Source organism: Pan paniscus, chromosome 11 (assembly GCF_029289425.2).
Source record: "Pan paniscus chromosome 11, NHGRI_mPanPan1-v2.0_pri, whole genome shotgun sequence".
Lineage (NCBI taxonomy): Eukaryota > Metazoa > Chordata > Mammalia > Primates > Hominidae > Pan > Pan paniscus.
Genome location: NC_073260.2, coordinates 118,115,054 through 118,132,244, shown reverse-complemented (window position 1 = coordinate 118,132,244; position 17,191 = coordinate 118,115,054). Strand labels below are relative to the sequence as shown.

Sequence of the window (17,191 nt, the reverse complement as noted above, 5' to 3'; positions counted from 1 at the left end):
ACTGTCTATGACTTGTAGGCTCCTGAGTGGATGGTAATCAAAAGGAGGAAGGAAGAAGTTAGATATGCATTTGATTTTCTCATTGCTCATGTGTTACAAGATCACTTAGTACTTAGAAAAAGAACTTTACAGATACCAGTTGATTTCACCTCTTCAAACTTATATATCGTCCCTTTACATTTATGCTTCTCAAAGATGGTCAGAAACACTGCATTTTCACCCATGTAAGGTGTTTAAGAAACAGATTCCTGAGGGGACCCTCTCTCCCTGCTTCCTCATTGTGTGGGCCTTGGATAGGGCCTAAGAATCCGCTTTTTTTTTTGTTTAGACTGAGTCTTGATCTTGTTGCTTAGGCTGGAGTACAATGGCATAATCTCAGCTCACTGCAACCTCCCCCTCCAGGGTTCAAGTGATTTCTCCTGCCTCTGCCTCCCAAGTAGCTGGGATTACAAGCACCCACTACCACGCCTGCCTAATTTTTGTATTTTTAGTAGAGACAGGAGTTCACCATGTTGGCCAGGCTGGTCTTGAACTCCTGACCTTAGGTGATTGACCTGCCCCGGCCTCCCAAAGTGCTGGGATTACAGGCATGAGCCACCAAGTCCAGCCTAGGAATCTGCTTTTCAAAGAGATACCACGCTGGCCATTAAGTATACGGAGCAGTGGTTCTGTCACAGGCTACATAGTTTAGGCACTAGATTTAGAATTTGGGTTGAGGCCGGTCATGGTGGCTCACACCTGTAATCCTAGCACTTTGGGAGACCAAGGTGGGAGGATCATTTGAGCTCAGGAGTTTGAGGCCAGCTTGGACTACATAGCAAAACCCTATCTCTATTAAAAAAAAAAAAAAAAGAATTTGGTTTGAATTCCAGGTCTTTAGTTTATTATTAAGGTTTTTGTTTTCTCAAATTTTTCAGCTTTTAATTTCCTCATCTGTCAATAACTATTTGACCTGTGTTATTTATGTATTGATTGATTGATTGATGGAGTCTTGCTCTGTCTCCCAGGCTGGAGTGCAGTGGTATCATCTTGACCTACTGCAACCTCCACCTCCCAGGTTCAAGCGATTCTCCTGCTTCAGCCTCCTGAGTAATGGATTACAGGGGCGTTCCACCACATTCGGCTAATTCTCTACTTTTAGTAGAGATGGGATCTCACCATGTTGGCCAGGCTGGTCTAGAACTCCTGACCTCAAGTGATCCGCCTGCCTTGGCCTCCCAAAGTTCTGGAATTACAGAGGTGAGCCACCACGCCTAGTCTCTTTATTTATTTTTGAGACAGGGTCTTACTGTGTCACACAGGTTGGAGTGCAGTGGCACAACCACAGCTCACTGCAACCTTGACCTCCTGGGTTCAAGTGATCCTCCTACCTCAGCCTCCTAAGTAGCTGGGATCACAGGTGCATGCCACCATAACTGGCTAATTTAAAAATTTTTTCTTTTTGTAGAGACAGGGTCTCCCTGTGTTGCCTAGACTGATCTCAAACTCCTGGGCTCAAGCAATCCTTCCCCCGTGGCCTCCCAAGGTGCTGGGCTTACAGGCATTAGCCACTGGTCCTATCTCTTTCTTCTAATAATATTGAAAATAACCTGGTGATAATGGGATAAAACTTTTTGCTTTTCATTTACTAATTAATAAAGACAGGTTGTTTTGGTAAATACTCTTCCCCCCCGCCACCCTTTTTTTTTTTTCCCCCCTGTTTTTGAGATAGAGTCTCACTCCCGTCATCCAGGCAGGAATGCAGTGGCATGATCTCGGCTCACTGCTGCCTTGACTTCCCTGGCTCAGGTGATCCTCCTGCCTTAGCCTCCTAAGTAACTGGGACTCACCTGGATAATTTTTTTTTTTTTAATACAGTCTTGCTCTGTCACCAGGCTGAAGTGCAGTGGCTCAATCTTGCCTCACTGCAACCTCTGCCTCCCAGGTTCAAGTGATTCTCATACCTCAGCCTCCCAGGTAGATGGAATTACAGGCGTGTGCAACCACACTTGGCTAATGTTTAGTAGAGACAGGGTTTTAGCATGTTGGCCAGGCTGGTCTCGAACTCATGGCCTCAAGTGATCCACCTGCTTCAGCCTCCCAAAGTGCTGGGTTTACAGGCGTGAGCCACCATGCCTGGCCTAATTTTTTTTAATTTTTAGTAGAAGCAGGGTTTCGCCATGTTGCCCAGGCTGGTCTCAAACTCCTGGGCTGAAGTGATTCGTCTGCCTCAGCCCCGGTCTACATACTCTTAAATAATACTTAGATCTGGGCACAGTGGCTTATTCCTGTAATCCCAGCAGTTTGGGAGGCCAAGGCGGGTGGATCACTTGGGGACGACAGGCGTTTGAGACCAGCCTGGCCAACGTGGTGAAACCCCGTCTCTATATGAAAATTTGCTTGGCGTGGTGGTGCACGCCTGTAGTCCCAGCTACTTGGGAGACTGAGGCAGGAGAATCACTTGAACCCAAGAAGTGGGGATTACAGTGAGCCGAAATCGCGCCACTGCACTCCAGCCTGGGTGACAGAGTGAGACTCTGTCTCAAAAAATAAATAAACAGACAAATAATACTTATAAGTTTTATTTTTGGCATACTTTTTGTTTTGAGACAGAGTCTTGCTCTGTCACCCAGTCTGGAGTGCAGTAGCGCAATCTCGGCTCACTGCAAGCTCCGCCTCCCGGGTTCACACCATTCTCTTGCCTCAGCCTCCCAAGTAGCTGGGACCACAGGTGCCTGCTACCACACCTGGCTAATTTTTTTGTATTTTTAGTAGAGATGGGGTTTCACCATGTTAGCCAGGATGGTCTTGATCTCCTGACCTCATGATCTGCCCGCTTCTGCCTCCCAAAGTGCTGGGATTACAGGCATGAGCCACCGCGCCCAGCCAGCATACATACTTTTTAACCTAATTATGTTGTTTCTACTATTAGCAAAATAGATGTCAGGCGGTCATACTTTATTATATATTTGATTAAGAGCTTTTTATATAAAAGCACAGTTTTCTGTTTAGTAAGTTGGACATGTTTCCAGACATTTGTAGGCCTGGTCTCTCCCAAACACTCTATATTTTGAACATGGTACTTGCTCCTCAATGAAAAATTGCTGTTTTACAGTATGATGGAAATATGCATACCTAGCTTTGAGAGTATAAAGGTAGAGGAAATATTTTAGTTCCTGAAGGAGAACAGCAGTTTACAAGGATAAAGAAGCAGAAAATATGGGGCTACCTGAGAGTAGATTAATACGGCTGGAGTGTAGAAAGCATATAGTGAGCAAGAAGAAATGAAACTAAAGGTAAATAAAGATTTCCAGTTAAACATGGCAGGTTAAGATACATGTTTCTTTTCACTCCTTCCTAAACCATCCTAGAAGACAGTAAAATAATAAATCCATAAACCCCCGAGGACAAAAAAAAGGCACAGAAATCAAAACACAAGAGAAAGCAACAAAATTTTGGAAGGCACAACACTAATTAACATTGCCTAGTTTAGCAGGCCAGAGAAAACTGAAACCTATGGACGAGAAGCCAACAAACGAAGCAAGCAAATTGGTGTTGGAGAGCCTTGGGGAAGGCTCAGGCCTTGAATTCACTAGGTACTTTGGAGGAAGGCATGTGGAATAGAACTAAAAACAAGAGGATTGGTTAATTTGTATTAACATTTTAACCACTTTTAACCCTACCTAGTGTTTAAAACAGGAAAGAAGACACGCTCTCCAGGAAATAGGATTCAATATAGGAGGTAATGGAAGGAGATGCTAGCATGAAAGCTGTGGACCAGGCGTAAAGCCTACAAAGCCTACAATCTGGACAAAGCAAGGTGTCCAAATTGGAATTTGACAGAGGCTCTAGAAGAAATGTTTCAAAGTTGCAAAAAGACAGAGTACCTAAGATGGCTGAACAGTTTTACAACTGTGTAGGAATGTAGATAAATTAATGATAGGTACATAGTAAGAACCAAAAAGAGCAACCAAATACTCAAAGGAAAACACAGTTGTGGAAGGAAGGAAATGTAATTAAAGCATACTTCATTACTTATCTGTGAATACTATTTAGTTAACATGTAAAAAATATTGATTTTACAAACTACATAGTTTCTATAATATGTTTAAGAAGAAGAAAAAGTTTGTCTGTGTTAAGTGTATGGATTCTAGAGCCAGGTGATCAGTTTGAAAAACGTCTCTGTTTTTATTACCGTCCAAATAAATAACTTCTATGCTTCATCTGTAAAATGGGGATAGAATAATGCCAAACTGTCCTAAGAGTTGTTATAAGTATATGTGAACACTTAATGGAGTGCTCTGTGTTAGTAATTATAAGAGGAGGATGGAGGCAAGTGAACTGTATTTGGTGGATGTTAAGAGTAACAGTTTAACAACAAAAAATACAAAGCATGCTGTTTGAAAATGTGGAAGTAAATAAGATAAGAATGGAAAGTTTTCGCCTCTTGAGTAACAAGAGTTAGGAATGTGGTAGGTTGTGGCAGTAGACAGACTACTTGTCTTCATTGTAAGCCTTGAATGTCACCTTTTAAAGTTTGTACACATGAGGAAAAACTTCAAAAAATAGGAAGAGCCTTTTGTGTTTAGCCAGTGTTTGGATTTTCAATTGCGTAGCATTTGTGTTTATTACGGAAATCTTTAAACATTGCAGAACAGCAATATGATGAGCCCATCACGTTGCTTTAACCATCATCAACTCATAGCCAATTTTGTCTTACCTTTACCAGCACCTTTGAGCACCACTGTATACTTTTGAAGCAAGTCCTGAACCTTATATGATTTCCATTGCAAATGGCCTCATATGTGGCCCTAGAAACTGGATCCTAAGAAGTAAAGGTCTTAAGAAAGTCCTTTACTGACCAGCTGCAAGTAGCGCAGTTAGCTGATGGTCTCCAACTACAGCACTTTCTAACTCTGCCACAGTGTTTGAAGCAAAGCTATGCTCTTTCTTGGCCTCCCTCAGCCAGTGACCAAGTGTGACAGTGCTTCTAGATTTGGCAATTTCTGCCCAATGTTAATTTCACACCTGAGCTTACCATTAGACTGGCCAAGATGTTGTCAGAGTTGAACAACACTCAGGCTTTTCCTGCCCCTTCCTTCTTTCAAAATGATAGACCAGCATCATGGTCTAAGGGCTTTTACTGCCTAGTTCTCCTTTCTTTCCCTGTCTTTCATAGGTGTTACCTTCATCTTGTCGTCTGTTTCCCAGAGTATCCAACGGACAAAATGGCTTTAAAAGGATTCTTTTTAGAGTTTGCAGAAAAGAGTTAACATCAGATCCGAGACTGGTATCCCTAAAATGGTGAGCTTATATGGGTTGGCCCTGGCCTGCTGTTTGGAAACCTTAGATTTCAGGAACATTCCCATTATTTTCTGATTAAAAATAGTTCTCTGTGCCTAAACTGTTCTTGCAAACAGTATGGTTTATGCTGAACACTTGCTTCTGGGAGTCTGGAATTATGGTATGTGCTAGGCAGTACCTGTTATCAGCCCCTAATTATCTTGAACGCTCTAATCTGCCCTAGCAGACAATATTTCCCATGTGTTGTCACAGTTGGTTGTTGGAGGCATTAAGCATGCCCTGTGTGACTACTAGGAGATGACTCTTAGAGAGCTTGTGTCTGGTTTCCTCTGGTTACCTCATGTGCCTTTTCCCTTTGCTGATTTTGCTTTTCATTGTTGTTTGTTTTTTGTTTGTTTTTTGACTGTATTAACTCAGCCATGGGTATAGCTTCATGCTATAATGTGTAGAGGAGTCCTGTGAGTTCTGCTACATCATTGAACCTGGGAACGGACTTGGAAACACTGACATACAAAGTGTAACAACAAATGTCACATAAAATTCCCAATGATTCCTTAACATCAAATAACCAATCAATGTTCATAGTGCATTAATTATCTATTTAAAAATGTACTTAGGTTGTTCAAATAAGGATCAAAAACAAACCCCACCCATTACATTTAGTTGGTAAGTCTCGATCTACAGATTTCTTCCCCTTCCCGCCCCCTCCATTTATTTAAATAAACTGTGTCATTTGTCTTGTACAATTTTCTCAGTCTGGATTTTACTGATCACATTCCTGTAGTGATATTTGACACATTCTTCTGTTATGTGTTAGTTTCCTGAGAAGCTAATAATTACATCTAAAGTTTGATATGATTTAAACTCTGTTAGATAAGACTACTTGAGAGATAGTGTTTGTTTACCTATGGCATGGTATCCTATCAGGAGACACATAATACTTTTCTGTGGTAAGATTCAGGTGTTGTCAGCCTGATACACTCAAAATTTGTTACCAGCTTGTATTGTAATTCCCTAGAATCCTTCAAAGGTTGACCGGTGAGATAGATACTTTTAAGTATTATTATGAACTTCCAGTGCCTTTTAACACCTATTTTTAACCTATCCCAGTTGTTACTTTGATGCTTACATTGTCTCATCTTTAGCCTTTGGAAGATCCTTCAAGTTTAAAGTGACATAATAGTTTTTGAATGTTTCTTTGTGTTCAGGTATAACAGAATGTTCCAGCCCTGGGTTCAGCCATGTCTAGGAATCCCAGTTATTTCGAATTGGAAATGGTATTTAGAGCACATAGTCTGTGCTGCTTAGTGATATGTGTTTAGTCATGTTTCTAGGTCTTTTCGTTGGGAAAGAACTAGGAAATAATACTTAAATATAACATGGGTGAATATTGATAGTTCCAATTAAATTTAGAGGAGGAAAGGGTTATAACTTAACCTCTGTGGTTTTATGTTTATTTTCTCTTAACCTGAAAATCACAGTTCCTAATGATATCACTGATTTGCTTTATCCTACTCATGGTAGTTTCAGACTAACAATACTTTCATATTGCAAACAATAGGACTACTGAAAAGTTATGTGTTTTTTTTTGTCTTTAGGAAATATATCATTTGGGCTGTCTAGTGAACTTGGTGTGCTTTCACATAACTTGTAATGGTTTATCCTGGTGGTGTTAGGCTACCAGTTGTGTAGTTACGTTCATTTTGCTTTTGGTTTTTAGGGATTTCTCACATTTTGTTAATTGTGTTTATAATTATGTCACACATTACATACTTCTGTAGTTAAATGTCCAAAACAAAATAATACTAAGAGAAATTGAGCTTCCATCCTGATTCCTTCTATCCTGTTTCTTACCTAGGTTTTTTTTTGTTTTTTTTGTTTGTTTGTTTTTTTGTTTGTTTTTGAGACGGAGTCTCGCTGTCGCCCAGGTTGGAGTGCAGTGGCGCGATCTCGGCTCACTGCAGGCTCCGCCCCCCGGGGTTCACGCCATTCTCCTGCCTCAGCCTCCCGAGTAGTAGCTGGGACTACAGGCGCCCGCCACCTCACTCGGCTAATTTTTAGTTCAGACGGGGTTTCACCATGTTAGCCAGCATGGTCTCGATCTCCTGACCTCGTGATCCGCCTTTCTCGGCCTCCCAAAGTGCTGGGATTACAGGTGTGAGCCACTGCGCCCAGCCTGTTTTGTTGTTGTTGTTGTTGTTGTTTTTGAGACAGAGTCTCAGTCTGTCACCAGGCTGGAGTGCAGTGGCACGATCTGGGCTCACTGCAGTCTCTGCCTCCCTGGGTTCAAGCGATTCTCCTGCCTCAACCTCCCACCTAGTTTTTCAAGTAACAATGTTAGTTTGGTTTATGCTTCTGTTTTAATAAAAGTGTATTGTGTATATATGCGTTTGTATATATGCCATATACCCATATCTAGTGTATATATGTGTATTTATACATATATACACTAGATAGAAAATAGAAACTACACATACCATTTGCACCTTATTTTTTTTAAGTTCGTATATCCTGGAGATCACTTCATAGTATGTTTCTCATTTCTTTTTTATAGGAGCACAATATTCTATTATGTACCTGTATTATGTTATCTTAAGGGTTTCTGTTATGGACGTTTGATTGTTTTTAGACCTGTTACAAATAGTGCAGCTATAAATAGCCTTGTGTATCTTTTCATCAGGATTTCATTTATGTCCAGGATACAGTCCTAGAGGTGGAATTCCTGGGTCAGAAAGTAAATGTATAGACAGTGTTTCTGGTAATTAACAGATTCCCCTCTAAGAGGGGAAAATACCACTTTGTATTTGTCAGCAATATATGAGAGTACTTTTTTTCCCATAGCCTGTCAACAAATTGTAATCACACTTCATAAAATATTTTAAGTAGGTCTGTGTCTTAGAATCTTCATTTTGGCAGAAATATGATATGGATTGAAAGGTGTGATCCTAAAGATGGGGAAATGTGTTGGGCCTAGTCTGAGAAAGGTAGATTTTAACTAAGGATATAGAGTTACATTAAACAATCATTAACAGGTTATCGTAAGTGGGACTAAGTAACTGGATAAAGGCAACATAAGATAAATTGGAGATAACTCTTACACTTCTAAGAGCATGAAGGGTTTTTCTCAGAGAATACTGAGCACCAGCAGGTTATGGGGTAGGGGGATTCCATTTTGGATGCTTTGCATTTGAGGTGCTTCTGGGACATTTCAGTTTGGGGTGTAGATGGTTATATGAATCTGAAAAGTTTAGGCGAGAGTGGAGCTTTAGAGTTATCACTGTATATTTTAAAATATGTGCAGCTGAAGATGCCCAGGAAAATATTAGGTAACATTTGAGCGCATAATAGGTTCCCAACTTTAAGAGTAGTTTTATGTTCCTTTTCTGTTTTTTTGTTTTTTATTTCCCCCTAGCAATTGACTTACTGTCTCCTTGGTTAGAATTTAAACATGTATGCTTCATTTTCATGACTTATCTTTTACAGACTTAACTATGTATGTGTATGAGTACAGATAGAATATATGTAATCCACTATATAATTCTCTCCTGAGTTTGTACAAATTTAGTTTTGGTGCAGGAATAGCTTAAATTCCCTTGCTGTGGTGCCCTGTCTCCATATAAACATAACTGTATATACAATTTTAAAACTTTGTTGAGGTTCTCTACTTAGTTCAAAATCTTTCCATTCTGGGTATTTAATTTTGACAGAGTTAGGTTAATGGAGGTGGTTCTTTTGCCACTGAAATATGCTTTTTACAGTGTTATTTAAAAACATACAGAATGATGATAATGTGTTGTCCAAGTAATTTTCACTTTACAGCTGAGAAAGGAGTATTATCTGAAATAGAACAGGTTTCTGTCTTACATGGACTTAAGAATATTGAGGCAGGAAATGAATTTACAACTGTGGAATTAGAAAAGCATTAAAAGATCTAGTTTAACCTCATTTTATAGATTGAGAAAAATGTTTGTTATTTTTCTGACCAAACCGTTGTGAAACAACATGAGTGTATAAATACCAGATGTTGGGCTACAGACTTTAAATTTAGGTTTGACCATTAAAAAATGGGATTGGCCGAGGTGGGCAGATCATGGGGTCAGGAGATTGAGACCATCCTGGCTAACATGGTGAAACCCCATCTCTACTAAAAATACAAAAAACCAACCAGGAGTGGTGGCAGGCACTTGTAGTCCCAGCTACTCGGGAGGCTGAGGCAGGAGAATCGCTTGGACCCGGGAGGCGGAGGTTACACTGAGCTGAGATCATGCCATTGCACTCCAACCTGGGCAACAGAGTAAGGCTCCGTCTCAAAAAAAAAAAAAAAAAAAGGTAGGGATTGAAATGGAGAAGAGTAGAACTATAGACATAATTTTGTACTTGTCAGGTTCCTTCTTTAAGATTATTTCTGCATAATAAAAAAATACTAATTGACATTTACTTACCCCCATTATGTACTGTTCTAAGTGATTTAAAAGACTTCTCATTTTAGTCCTCAAAACCACCATATGAGATACAGTTACCATTAGGTACGTTTTACGGGTTAGGAATATAGTCCAAAAGATTTGGTAACTTTCCCAAGTATACACAGTGGCCAGAAGCTAAGTTGAGGGGTTGGTGGGAAGTTGAGGGAGAAGCTAAATTGGGAATCTAAACCTAGGCAGACTGAAAATAGAACATCTTTTGAGTGAAGACACCAGGATTGATACAAGGATCCAAAACCTTGTCACGTGAGTTGAAGGAAATTGATTAAAAATGGTTTGAATTAGGAAAGATGATGATTGAGGCTGGCAGGGACATTTAGGCTAAGTGTTAGATCTGTTGTGGCAAGAGTGTGTCGATTTCTTCATGGACTTAAAGCATAGAATGAGTTCCAAAAGCTTATCTTTGATTCAGTATCAAGTACCTTCTCTTTCCTATGTCAGAACTACGTGAACACAGAGTGGCTTTTCTTGGAGTTAAAACTGCCCCCCAGCCCCCATCACCTACGTAAGATCCCACACAGGATTAATATCTATTTAATCTAAATGAGTTAGGTACACTATTAGAGTCCTGAGCTTACGTAGTCCTTGTTTGATTTGGAAGAGCCAGAGCTAGCTCCTTCTAACTTCAGGCCCACTTTGGTTTTGAGCAGGCCACTCTTAGTTGGGTAACGGTTCAAGATTTCTTCCCTTAGTTTCTACCTTTTTAATGCTGCCTCACTAGGATATGATATTTAATATCATAAATACTAATTCCTGTATTTCTATGGCACAGTGGGTTTTTAAACTTGAGCATGCATCGGAATCACTGAGGGGATTTGTAAATGTAGATTGCTGGACCTCATTTCCAGAGTTTCTGACTAAGGGTCTGAGATGGAGCCCAAGAATTTGGATTTCCAGATGATGTTGATGCTGCTGATCTTGGGACCATACTTTGAGAACCACTGCTGTAGTAGCCTGGCCTACCTTTGATAGATTGAGCTTTTTAAGAGTAAGAACCAGATGTTACTCATTTCTTTGTCCCTCTACTACCTAGCAATACATAGGAGCAGCAGCTTTTTTGTTTGTTTGTTTGCTTATACTTTTAAGTTCTAGGGTGCATGTGCACAACGAGCTCGTTTGTTACATATGCATACGTGTGCCATGTTGGTGTGCTGCACCCATTAACTTGTCATTTACATTAGGTATATCGCCTAATGCTATCCCTCCCTCCTCTCTCCACCCCACAACAGGCCCGGGTGTGCGATGTTCCCCTTCCTGTGTCCAAGTGTTGTCATTGTTCAGTTCCCACCTATGAGTGAGAGCATGCGGTGTTTGGTTTTTTGTACTTGCGATAGTTTGCTGAGAATGATGGTTTCCAGCTTCATCCATGTCCCTACAAAGGACATGAACTTATCCTTTTTTATGGCTGCATAGTATTCCATGGTGTATATATGCCACATTTTCTTAATCCAGTCTATCATTGATGGACATTTGGGTTGGTTCCAAGTCTTTGCTGTTGTGAATAGTGCTGCAGTGAGCATACTTGAGGAGCAGCAGGTCTTAATTTTATAGAAGCCAGTGTGGACTGTTACTGATTTCTTTGGTCTGATGATATCAGGAAGTTAGGCCTAAAAGTGAAGAACCTGGCTCAGCATGATTGCTTATGCCTGTAATCCAAGCACTTTGGGAGGCCAAGATGGGAGAATTGCTTCAGCCCTGGAGTCTGAGACCAGCCTGGGCAACATGGTGAGACCCTGTCTCCACAAAAAGTTTTTAAACTAGCCAGGCGTAGTGGCATGCGTCTGTAGCCCCCGCTTCTTGGGAGGCTGAGGTAAGAGGATTGCTTGAGCCTGGGAGGCCAAGGCTGCAGCGGGCATGATCACACCACTGCACTCCAGCCTGGGTGACAGAGTGAAACCCTGTCTCTAAAAACAATAAATAAAAATATGTAAAATTGAAGAACCTTATAAAGCTTTAGGTTCAGGTCAGGTTAGGTTTGTAATACTTACTATTAGGAAATATACGTACAGCCAAGTCACTGATAGAATTTTTACATGGTTTTACTTTCTTATGAAATTTCTTGGCTTTTTTCTTTTTAAAATGTTTCTAGAGAGCTGGCTACATATAAAAACTAGAATCTGTGTTTTCCTGACTTTTTAATGATCGCCATTCTAACTGGCGTGATATGGTTATCTCAGTGTGGTTTTGATTTGCGTTTCTCTAATGACCAGTGATGATGAGCTTTTTTTCATATGTTTGTTGGCCGCATAAATGTCTCCTTTTGAGAACTGTCTGTTCATATCCTTTGCCCACTTTTTGATGGGGTGGTTTGTTTTTTTCTTGTGAATTTGTTTTAAGTTCTTTGTAGATTCTGGATATTAGCCCTTTGTCAGATGGATAGATTGCAAAAATGTTCTCCCGTTCTGTAGGTTGCCTGTTCACTCTGATGATAGTTTCTTTTGCTGTGCAGCAGCTCTTTAGTTGAATGAGATCCCATTTGTCAATTTTGGCTTCTGTTGCCGTTGCTTTTGGTGTTTTGGACATGGAGTCTTTGCCCATGCCTTTGTCCAGCATGGTATTGCTTAGGTTTTATTCTAGGGTTTTTATGGTTTTAGGTCTTAACGTTTGAGTCTTTAATCCATCTTGAGTTAATTTTTATATAAGGTGTAAGGAAAGGGTCCAGTTTCAGTTTTCTACATGTGGCTAGCCAGTTTTCCCAACACCATTTATTAAATAGGGAATCCTTTCCCCATTTCTTGTTTTTGTCAGGATTGTCAAAGATCAGATAGTTGAAGATATGTGGCGTTATTTCTGAGACCTCTGTTCAGTTCCATTGGTCTACATGTCTGTTTTGGTTACTGTAGCCTTGTATAGTTTGAAGTCAGGTAGCATGATGCCACCAGCTTTGTTCTTTTTGCTTAGGATAGTCTTGGCTATATGGGCTCTTTTTTAGTTCCATATGAAATTTAAAGTAGTTTTTTCTGATTCTGTGAAGAAAGTCAGTGGCAGTTTGGGGACAGCATTGAATCTATAAATTACTTTGGGCAGTATGGGCATTTTCACAATACTGATTCTTCCTATCCATGAGCATGGAATGTTGTTCCATTTGTTTGTGTCCTCTTTTATTTCGTTAAGCAGTGGTTTGTAGTTCTTCTTGGTGAGGTCCTTCACATCCCTTGTAAGTTGTATTCCTAGGTATTTTATTCTCTTTGTAGCAATTGTGAATGGGAGTTCACTCATGATTTGGCTCTCTGTTTGTCTGTTATTGGTGTATAAGAATGCTTGTGATTTTTGCACATTGATTTTATATCCTGAGACTTTGCTGAAGTTGCTTATCAGCTTAAGGAGATTTTGGGCTGAGACGATGGGGTTTTCTAAATATACAATCATGTCATCTACAAACAGGGACAATTTGACCTCCTCTTTTCCTAATTGAATACCCTTTATTTCTTTCTCCTGCTTGATTGCCCTGGCCAGAACTTCCAACACTATGTTGAACAGGAATGGTGAGAGAGGCCATCCCTGTCTTGTGCCAGTTTTCAAAGGGAATGCTTCCAGTTTTTGCCCATTCAGTATGATACTGGCTATGGGTTTGTCATAAATAGCTCTTATTATTTTGAGATACATTCCATCAAAACCTAGTTAATTGAGAGTTTTTAGCATGAAGGGGTTGAATTTTGTAGAAGGCCTTTTCTGCGTCTGTTAAGATAATCATGTGGTTTTTGTCGTTGGTTCTGTTTATGTGATGGATTATGTTTATTGATTTGCATATGTTGAACCAGCCTTGCATCCCAGGGATGAAGCCGACTTTGATCGTGGTGGATAAGCTTTTTGATATATGCTGCTGGATTCGGTTTGCCAGTATTTTATTGAGGATTTTCGCATCAATGTTCATAGGGATATTGGCCTGAAATTTTCTTTTTTTGTTGTGTCTCTGCCAGGTTTTGGTATCAGGATGATGTTGGCCTCATAAAATGAGTTAGGGAGGATTCTTTCTTTTCCTATTGTTTGGAATAGTTTCAGAAGAAATGGTACCCACCTCCTCTTTGTACCTCTGGTAGAATTCAGCTGTGAATCCATCTAGTCCTAGGCTTTTTTTGGTTGGAACTTGTTATTGGTCTATTTAGGGATTCGACTTCTTCCTGGTTTCGTCTTGGGAGGGTGTATGTGTCCAGGAATTTATACATTTCTTCTAGATTTTCTAGTTTATTTGTGTAGAGGTGTTTATAGTATTCTCTGATGGTAGTTTGTATTTCTGTGGGATCATTGGTGATATCCCCTTTATCATTTTTTATTGTGTCTATTTGGTTCTTCTCTCTTTTCTTCTATGTTAGTCTGGCTGGCAGTCTATTTTGCTGATCTTTTCAAAAAACCAGCTCCTGGATTGTTGATTTTTTTTTTTTTTGAAGGGTTTTTCATCTCTCTATCTCCTTCAGTTCTGCTCTCATCTTAGTTATTTCTTGTCTTCTGCTAGCTTCTAAATGTGTTTGCTCTTGCTTCTCTAGTTCTTTTAATGCTGGAGAGGATGTGAAGAAATAGGAACGCTTTTATACTGTTGGTGGGAGTGTAAATTAGTTCAACCATTGTGGAAGACAATTCCTCAAGGACCTAGAACCAGAAATACCATTTGACCCAGCAGTCCCATTACTGGGTGGTGTATACCCAAAGGATTATAAATCATTCGACTATAAAGACACGTGCACATGTATGTTTATTGAAGCACTGTTCACAATAGCAAAGACTTGGAACCAACCCAAATGCCCGTCGATGATAGACTGGATAAAGAAAATGTGGCACATATACACCATGGAATACTATGCAGCCGTAAAAAAGGATGAGTTCCTGTCCTTTGCAGGGACATAGATGAAGCTGGAAACCATCATTCTCAGCAAACATAACAGTGGAACAGAAAACCAAACACCACGTGTTCTCACTCATAAGTGGAAGTTGAACAATGAGAACCCATGGACGCAGGGAGGGGAACATAACACAGAGGGGCCTGTCGGAGGGTAGGGGGCTAGGGGAAGGATAGCATTAGGAGAAATACCTAATGTAGATGACAGATTGATGGGTGCAGCAAACCACCATGGCACCTGTATACCTAAGTAACAAACCTGCACATTCTGCACAGGTATCCAAGAACTTAAATTTAAAAAAAAAAAAAAGAAAGAAAGAAACTGCAATCTTTCCTTTCTCTTTCAGGGAAAATGGAGACTATTGGAATATGCTAGGTTCATGTTCTTATAAGTACTGCAAATGGCAGAACTTGATGAACTTGTACAAAGATCAGAAAGAGGCCATCATCTAGTCCTGTTAAAACTTAAACTTGGGGCCGGGTGCAGTGGCTCATGCCTTTAATCCCAGCACTTTGTGAGACTGAGGCGGGTGGATCACCTGAGGTCAGGAGTTCGAGACCAGCCTGGCCAACATGGCAAAACCCCGTCTCTACTAAAAATTCAAAAATTAACCAGGAATGGTGGCACATGCCTGTAATCCCAGCTACTTAGGAGGCTGAGGCAGGAGAATCACTTGAACCCAGGAGGTGGAGGTGGCAGTGAGCTGAGATCACACCACTGCACTCCAGCCTGGCTGACAGAGTAAGACTCCATCTCACAAAACAAAACAAAAAACTTGAGGCCTGACATGGTGGCTCATGCCGGTAGTCGCAGTACTTTGGGAGGCCAAGGCAGGGGGTTGCTTGAGGCCAGGAGTTCTAAACCAGCCTCATGAACATAGTAAGACCCTGTTTCTACAAAAGAAAAACATATTAGCTGGGTGTGGTGGCACGTGTCTGTAGTACCAGCTACTCAGGCAGCTCAGGCTCGGGGATTTCTTGAGCCCAGGAGTTTGAGGCTACAGTGAGCTATTATCGTGTCACTGTACTGCAGCCTAGGTGGCAGAGTGAGACCTTGTCTCAGAAACCAAAACAAAACTTGGGATAAAAAATGTAGAGCAAGAGCTTATGTTTTTATCACCCTCCCCAGTCCCCTACTTTCCCAGCTAGCAATGAATGTCTTAATAAGACTTTAACAAGAATAGTTTTGCTCTGGGAAGTCAAATCATGAGTGTATATCATTTAAGTGCCATTACAAATATTCAGGCTCTCATTGCGAATATCTAGATTATAACAGTAATACGTGACTGAATAGATACATAACATATAGTTTATTCTAGAAAAATTGTATATAGCTCCCTCATAGTAGATGATTGTGTTTCTTGAATGTGGGCTGAACACTTACTTGCCTGACAACCTGCAAGCCATGAAGAGATCCACATCTCCAAGGCCTAGTGGGAATGGGGAGACAGTTCATGCCGATATAGAAACTACCCTGTAGGTATCGCAGTACAGGTGAGAAACCAACATGAAGTAATAACACCTGCTATTTAAGGACACTTCAACCTATTTTACTCTTTCTCTTAGATGATTAACTCAGCAAATTAGGTTTTTCTGTACATTGCATAAAACTTTAGTTGTCTTTGGTAATCATAAGCCATATGGTTTTCTCTCTCCTCAGATACCCAGAAAGCGGTACTCTAGAAATGAATGTCAAGGATCTTAGACCACGAGCTAGAACCATTTTGAAATGGAATGAACTAAATGTTGGTGATGTGGTAATGGTTAATTATAATGTAGAAAGTCCTGGACAAAGAGGATTCTGGTTTGATGCAGAAATTACCACATTGAAGACAATCTCAAGGACCAAAAAAGAACTTCGTGTGAAAATTTTCCTGGGGTAAGATTGTCTTCACTGGTGCCATTTAATTAACTGAATTGATCAAGGAATGTATTTTTAGGTATTAAGCACGTGTACCTTAGTAAAAAAAAGATGGAGTCTGTAAAAGATGGAAATTTCCATACTGAAGGAGAATATTTTTATAAATTCTTAAGAATTTTTAAAAGTTAAGAATGGCTTAGATCTTCAACTTTAAGGTTGGACATACTGTTTGGAAGAATGTTGGAAATAACTGAGTGTTTTATTACAGAAATTCTTACTTCCTCGTAGGATTCTTATAGATGGAACAAAACAATATATAAAAGCATTTTAATAACTATAATTGCTATGAGGATCTGTGTTGATGTAATAGCAGTGGATGACTACTTAACCAGCTGTCTGCTGGACTTCTAAGACTAGCTGAAATTTTCCTTCATTCTGATTTTTCAACTTACAGAATTTAAACTTAATGAAGAGAATTCAGAATGCAAAATGTCACCTGAATCAAATCCTTCAGATATTTCTATCATTTCTTTCTTTTCTTTTTTCTTTCTGTCTCTCTCTCTCTGTCTCTCTCTCCCTCCCCCTCTCCCCCTCCCCCCCTCCTTCTCTCCCCCCTCTCCTTCTCTCCCCCGCCCCCCCCCCCTTGTTCTGTCACCCAGGCTGGAGTGCAGCGGCATGATCTTGGCTCACTGTAACCTCTGCCTCTTGGGTTCATGCAGTTCTCCTGCCTCA

At 40.3% G+C, this 17,191-nt stretch overlaps 1 protein-coding gene across 2 annotated transcripts in view; it reads left to right on the top strand.

The window, feature by feature from the left end:
- UHRF2 (ubiquitin like with PHD and ring finger domains 2) overlaps window positions 1–17,191 on the top strand; it is a 93,428-nt gene that overhangs the window by 30,805 nt on the left and 45,432 nt on the right. Inside the window, exon 4 of one of the 2 annotated variants that reach the window (XM_003823388.5) lies at window positions 16,259–16,477. The exons of the other annotated variant lie outside the window; for it this stretch is intronic. Within the exon in view, the coding sequence (XP_003823436.3) occupies window positions 16,259–16,477 (219 nt within the window). The remainder of the gene's footprint in view (window positions 1–16,258; window positions 16,478–17,191) is intronic. 2 annotated transcript variants of the gene reach the window in all.